We start from the raw sequence: 6,992 nt of genomic DNA, 5'->3' as shown, positions 1-6,992 counted from the left end.
CAAAAGTGCATTAAAGCAAACCCTGAATAATGTCATACCTGCTTAAATCCCTAAACGCTGCAGGAGTTAGTTTAACGGCTGGTGATGTTTTTGCTTCGTGATCTAAATGTTGGCATGACAACGAAGATTGCGTGTTCATTCTGAAAATATGTAATTATTAAACCATTGCACAAATAACTAATTTTATATAATAAAAATTTTAATGTTTTTTTTTCTTTTTTTAATATTTTTATCATTACATAAATGAATGAAATTTATTTCGTCTGTTCAATTACAACAACAAAGAACAAAGAGTCTACAGAAACGAAAATATGGGTAGTCACAGAAAACAACAAAAATATACATTTGAATAAATTTAGGCGTGACCGCTACACCAAAGTTTGCAATAAACTGTATCAGAAAGTTTACAAACAGAAAATTTAGACCTATGTAAAATTTAGAACAGGTGTAATCGGTGGCGCAGCCAGGAGGGGGTTTCCGGGGTCGTGACTCCCCCCTTTTAAACCCCCCAAAAAAATTCTTTTAAAAATTAAATAAAAAATGTTTAACAAATTTTTTTTTTTGATTAAACCCCCCCCTCTTATTATTTTCTGGTTGCGCCACCGGGTGAATTACATTAATACACATTTACTTATGGTAAACAAATGTTTCAGGAATTAAGTTGACGTTAACTCCACTAAGAACTTTCACAGGCAGCTGGTTTGAACCGGTTTTAACCGCAATACAAGCAACATACTGATAGTTGCCTGGTCTACTGCATGAAAATACAACAGGTGTGTTTTGCATCACATCCCTTGCACCATTGTCCTAAATAGGATTTTATGATTTAGTTTTATTTGAAACAAAAAATATATTTTTTTAATAAAATAATAAAATAGAAAAAAGTAGCAAAAAAACACTGATTTTTATTTCTTTGGTTACAGGTCGGGACTTGGAAAAATAGACAAACAGAAGAAAGCAACGATAAAGTGACAGTCAGTACAAGTTAAAATGCTGGTTAAAAAGTAAAAAGTTTTCAAAAAAAGCAACTAAAGAATGGTAGTTAATATGAAATGTCAATATGATAAAAAATGGAAAACAGTCACTCCATAAACTAAACTTAGAAAAAATGCAAAAAAAAGAAACAACTATACAATGACAGTCAATATATGAGATTCTTAAAATATTTTTAAAAATGACTGCTTAATAAACTAAACCGTCCTAAACACCTTCTCAGTGATCCAATCTGTTGAACAACCAACAGTGAAAGTATCTGAGTTTCTCACAGAAGCAAAAAGCTGTCTTAACTTGGGAAGAAATTCATTTCTACAATCTAGCCTTTTAGAAAAGTAGAAGTTTAACGCGTTATAACGTGGGTGTTCTGGTTAACACATTTACAATATCACATAGATTATTTAGCCTTACCAAAATTTGAGAACAAAAATATACATATGCAGCAAATTTTTCGCCACATTTTTAAACTGATATATTTGAAATATAGATTTATAGAATATAGAGAAAACTGCTTAATGACTAATGCGAACACTAAACATGGTTGCAAAGTTCTAATTTTACTGCAGTGTATATCTTGCATACAAAAATTCACCAAGTCGTTTCTTGGATTTTTCTTTTAAACAATAGTCAGACTTGGCTCAGTGTCTTAGAATATAATGCAAAAAATAATAACTTTATTTGTCTCTCTCGATTACGGTAGCGAAGATTTATAAACAATAAAAACAAAAAGACAGGATATAGCGAACAACAGTTGTTAATACACGCTTTTAGTTAATAAAAACATATTTACATTTAATTAAAATAAAAAAGACCCATAGCCGTGGCAGAGTGGTTAGCGCGCCTGCCGGTAACTCATAAGCTGTTACGAAGTGTATGAACACCCGTGTTATAACGACTGTAGTTTTCCGGCCAGGCGAGGATAAAGTAAGTTACATCATCATCACATACTAAAAACCAGACAGGATACAATACAACAACCCCCACCCTTTTATAACAACTGCAACATCGGGGTAATCGGTGTCTTTCCAATATCTGATCAAAGGGTGGTGTATTACACGACCAGATGTTTCAACAAGGAAGGAATAAAACAGATCACTTGGTAAAGGGGGGTTCGGTATCAAGGATTCCAGACTTACATCCACACCAACAGCTCCTTTCAATTCATCTGTTTATAAAATGTAAAGTGAGACTTGTTTTCTTCTTGTGTGGTGGGAAAATGATAGTTGTTATAACACAGGTGTTCTGTTTATTAAATTTAATAAATTTATCTAATTCCCTTCTGTTTAATAAGTTTATATTTATATATTAATGAATGAATGAGTGTAACTTTGTGTGAACATAAATTAAGGTTTAGTGTAAAGTTAAATGAATCAATGCAAAGTTTTATCCTCGTGTGGAGAGAAAATGACAGTCGTTATAACACGGGTGTTCTGTTTCTGTAACTCATGCCTGCTTACAAGTTACTACGTATGTAACTTATTTATCCTCGCATGGTGGGGGAATGACAGTCAGTATAACTCAAGGTGTATGAAACAGAACACCCGTGTTATAACGACTGTCGTTGCCCCGCCATGCAAGGATAAACAAGTTACATCCGTGGTAACTTGTAAGTGGGCACGAGGTGTATGAAACAGAACAGTCATGTTATAAGTTGCCCCGCCATATCAGGGTAAATAGGTTACATTTATTTATTCTATCAATCTAGGCTGAAATGTTAAAATACAAACACCATACGGTTTTACCATTCAGTACAACTGGCATTGAAGCTGTGAGATAAAGAGACAAAGTTCCAACAGCAGTGTTCGGACCAGACCAAGAAATTTTATTCACGTTTTGTGTTGACTTTGAACTAAAAATGGTCTCAGCAGAACTAAAATGAGATATTTTATTTTAATCAATAAAGTTTTTTAGTAAATTTTGTTTAAAATAAATTTATACGCATTTGTGGGTGATTGCTTTTTAAACTTTTGTGTAAGACATACAGGATTTGTTGGTGGAAAGTCGCGCCTTTTAATCTAAAACGTTATTGGGCTTTCTGTTTTATCCATAGGCTTGTTTTAACAACTGTTGCTTTACCAATACTACCAATCTTTTGGCTTTTGTAAACTTTCCCGATATTTATTACGGAAGAGACCAAATAAATTTAAATTAGTTCATTCACCTTGTATCTGGCCAGTGTGGTGAATTTTTACTAGTGTGGTGATTTTTTTTGTGAACTCTACCGTTCTTTGTTTCTGTGACTAAATAGACGAAAAAAAAATTTATTCATTTTTTCACCTTGTATCTGGCCAAAAGGCAGCGACCCCTTTCGTCACATTTAATGCAGCATTGACACCATAAGATGATCCATCTTGGTTTGCAATTTCTTTCACCAGCCCGTGCACCCCTATGTAGTTATCTAACCCAAAAGTTGAAATTTCGACAGAGTTCTGAAGATCAGCATTTCTTTGCTTGATAACATTAAAAATATTTTGCCTGGGGAGAAAAATATTAATATATATTTTTTTATTTAACTATTTTAACTACTTGCCTGCTATCAGTCGGTTCCTTGGTTAAAATAAGAACAATATGTTTCTTGCTGTTTCTACTTCCATCAAAATAATCGAATGCTTTCGAAAAAGCTTTGCTGCAAAATATAACATTTTAAATTAAAGCCAAAATAATAGACAACTCTGAATAAGACAATGCCAAACTTTCTTTAGTAGTACATTATTTAATGAATTTTGTGGCATATTATACATATACTAGTTTGTATAAATATAACAATTGGTTGGACCTGATTTTTGTGTGTTACATTTTCGTACCAGATCCTATACTGTTATTTATGTGTATAACTTATTTTGTCTCTTAAAGAAAATCAGAAAAGTTTACAAATCGAAAAGAATGATGGTAACTTAAAAAAACAACATTTATTTTCAACATTTAGTTAAACACGCATATTGATAAAGCACATTTTGAATGAAAACCATGATGGTTAAATTTTTTTTTACACATTATATCACAGTTTCCAAACATAATTTTAAGATATTTTACCTTAGTTTGCCATTCCCAGAAAACATCATGAATGCTATCTTTGCGATAAGAAAGTCTTTGTTTGTGTTAGTTGCATAAACCAATTCATCACATTCTGTCCCTGAGTGAATCTAAGAAGATTTTTAAAACTCATAAATAGTAATAAATATCGAACAACATGCATAAAAGGCACCCATAGAGTTACATACGTGGTAACTTGTAAGCAGGCACAAGGTGTATGTAACAGAACACCCATGTTATAACCAATGTCATTGCCCCACCATGCGAGGATAAATAAGTTACATACGTGGTAACTTGTAAGCGGGCACGAGGTGTTTGAAACAAAACACCCGTGTTATAACCAATGTCATTGCCCCGCCATGCGAGGATAAATAAGTTACATACGTGGTAACTTGTCAGCGGCATGAGGTGTATGAAACCGAACACCCGTGTTATAACGACTGTCGTTGCCCCGCGTACTATCATAAAATTAAAAGAGAAACTTGAACAAAACTTGCTTTATCCTCATGTGGCTGGAAAACGTTGGTCGTTATAACAGAAGTGTTCTGCTTCATACACCCCACACGCCCACTATAGTAGCACCGACAAGCCTTGAACCCATTACCTCTGGGTTATTGACAGTTACTTACAATGCTGGAGAAAGCAACAACGGCCAGCCGGTCTGTATGCTGTAAAGGTTCTGCTATTGTTTTAAGTATTTTTACAACAGTTGTTTTGGAGAAGTATTCGGACACATCCACTATAACGACTACATCTCTTGGAACATCTGATATGGCTTTCGAATACCTAAAAAATTTAAAATAAATTAAAATTTTGAATTTTTTTAAGAAATTTAATTTTTTTTAAATGGGTCTCTGATGCCCATCTTACCTACACGTAAAAGCAGAAGTCATTAATAAGTAACCATATAAGGTTCCTGATAGTTTTTTAAACACCAAACAATTTTTTAAAGTTAATGTTGATTCATATGTATATTTTTTGATGTTGAATGAATGAATGTAAATTTATTATTGTTAGCAGAAAAATGACAATTGTTATAACACAGGTGTTCTGTTTCATACACCTCGTGCCCGCTTACAAGTTTCAGATGTATTTATTAACATTGTTTTATTGATTTAAATACCATGGCTTAGCTCTATTGTCCAATTTGCAATCATTATAAAACAGTGGTGTCGGCAACTGCGCTAATCTCCCGTTCAAATCCATGAACATCTGTCTTTGAATGACTGGATACTGCTTCAAGTTGGCATGAGCTTCCTTAGTGAAGATTGTGGGAACAAAATCCTCCAAGGCATCGGTTGGGAAGATTGTACAAGTTATTTGATCCTGTTTATACAAGAAGCAACCAGTTGTAATAATGCATATTATACCCAGGTAATAGAAATGTAGGATTTGAATCAATTTATGTAATTTATTTATGCAGTCGTTTTTACAAAAGTGTTTTGTTTTATACACCTCGTGCCAGCTTAAGAGTTACCACGTATGTATTATTTTAGTTTGTTAGTACTTGTTGGGACCCATAGAAACACAATAGTTTCTCCTCTGTTTTACTTATAAAACATCATTGTTACTTTTTTAATAAGATGACTTGTCTTTGAAAAAACAGGGACCCAACCAAACAACAACTATATATTAGTAGTGTGGGGTAAGATGGGACACCTTTAGCACATAATTTCCAAATATTCTGATCCTATTTTACACAACTAACAACGGTCTATGGGAGTCGTGAGGATACGGTTTTATATTTTTTTGAATGTTCTTTGTTTACTACCAAATTGAACGACAAAATGGAATGAAAAGATGTCCCATCTTACCCTCACTTTGGCACGAGGTATAAGAAACATAATGTCCGTGTTATAACGACTGTTGTTGCCCCGCCATGCGAGGATAAATTAGTTACATTCATTCGTTCACACTCACGCCAAAATCAGTGTGACAGCACTGGTGATTTTCTTCTATTTGCCATTCGCTTGCAGTCTGCAGAGCACTGTTCAAATTTCGCACAGCGGTTTCTGCCGTGCTGACGCTGGTCTGGATCGAAGCCGCAAGTTTCTGCGCAAGTGTATCCGGTGATACCATTTCCGTTTCCCAGTTTGCCTGGTCAAGCCGCATTTCTAGCCCGCTGAAGTGAAAAGTCTCCTCAAATACATCATGTACAGTTGCTGCAATCTGCATCGAGTCTGATTCCATATCCGCGCAACGAACTGTATGGCACAGAAGCAAAATTTCCCATATTAGAATACAGTTCACGGAAAAGAATCGCATTTTTGCTTGTAAAACGTAGCGGATAAAACTGGTGGACCGAACGTTGGGAGAAAATGCCTGTAATATTCATGCAGTGCAGAATAATTGAAGTTATGGCGTAACAAGTATTGAGTTTTGTCAAATTAATATGTTGTGATTATATGGCTATTTTGCTTTGGAATTCTTTAGACGACATTTGCTACACACAACATATCAGTATAGAGGTTTTGCGTTTAAAAAGGCAGTAAAATACAGCCGAGTTTTTGACTCTTTCGTGCTTACATGTCGGGGAAAAAAGGCATTATTTAATAGGTAAGGTACAACCGCACAGGGAAACGAAACACGCAGGGGCAGAGTCCATTATAAGAGAATTGAACGAGAAAGAATGTATGTGTCTAGTCTGATATAGGCTTATTTTGTGCGAAGTTTTAGGCAATATACATGTAGAATAAAGTTTTTTTCTAACGCAAAAGGTTTATTTTTACTTTTGTAAAATAACGTTGTTTGTTTACTTTTATAGAATCAAATTTCGCCTACCAAGACGATTGCAGTGTCGCAGTCGTTTTGTGTTTAGCTGTTATTATGACTAAACAAAATCAAAGGTCTGACTTTAAATGGTTGAACAAGTTAGCGCCGTGTTTCGCAGTAAATGGAAATAACGTTAAAGTGATTGAAACGCCTAAAGAATTCTATTCAACGCTGCTAAACTGCATACAGAATGC

The 6,992-nt window shown here is 34.3% G+C and overlaps 1 protein-coding gene and 1 long non-coding RNA gene across 4 annotated transcripts in view; one reads left to right on the top strand and one right to left on the bottom strand.

Moving 5' to 3' along the window:
- Positions 1 to 6,961, bottom strand: part of LOC100179099 (VWFA and cache domain-containing protein 1-like) — a 12,049-nt gene extending 5,088 nt beyond the window's left edge. For 2 of the 3 annotated variants that reach the window (XM_002124318.4, XM_026837564.1), the window contains exons 1-11: positions 5,947 to 6,961; positions 5,150 to 5,352; positions 4,656 to 4,812; positions 4,027 to 4,136; positions 3,524 to 3,619; positions 3,271 to 3,468; positions 2,736 to 2,863; positions 1,978 to 2,158; positions 1,209 to 1,317; positions 632 to 807; positions 39 to 140 (exon numbers count right to left, since the gene is read on the bottom strand). In XM_002124318.4, the coding sequence (XP_002124354.2) occupies positions 39 to 140; positions 632 to 807; positions 1,209 to 1,317; positions 1,978 to 2,158; positions 2,736 to 2,863; positions 3,271 to 3,468; positions 3,524 to 3,619; positions 4,027 to 4,136; positions 4,656 to 4,812; positions 5,150 to 5,352; positions 5,947 to 6,291 (1,805 nt within the window). In that variant the 5' untranslated portion in view covers positions 6,292 to 6,961. The remainder of the gene's footprint in view (positions 1 to 38; positions 141 to 631; positions 808 to 1,208; positions 1,318 to 1,977; positions 2,159 to 2,735; positions 2,864 to 3,270; positions 3,469 to 3,523; positions 3,620 to 4,026; positions 4,137 to 4,655; positions 4,813 to 5,149; positions 5,353 to 5,946) is intronic. The other variant, XM_026837565.1, reaches the window with a different exon arrangement.
- Positions 15 to 1,202, top strand: LOC113475041. The gene is made up of 3 exons (XR_003396781.1): positions 15 to 150; positions 654 to 773; positions 924 to 1,202. It is a non-coding gene; the product is annotated as an uncharacterized LOC113475041 (long non-coding RNA).
- Positions 6,962 to 6,992: the final 31 nt, after the last annotated feature.

Source organism: Ciona intestinalis, chromosome 1, assembly GCF_000224145.3.
Source record: "Ciona intestinalis chromosome 1, KH, whole genome shotgun sequence".
Classification (NCBI taxonomy): domain Eukaryota; kingdom Metazoa; phylum Chordata; class Ascidiacea; order Phlebobranchia; family Cionidae; genus Ciona; species Ciona intestinalis.
This window is presented reverse-complemented; position numbering and strand designations above follow the sequence as displayed.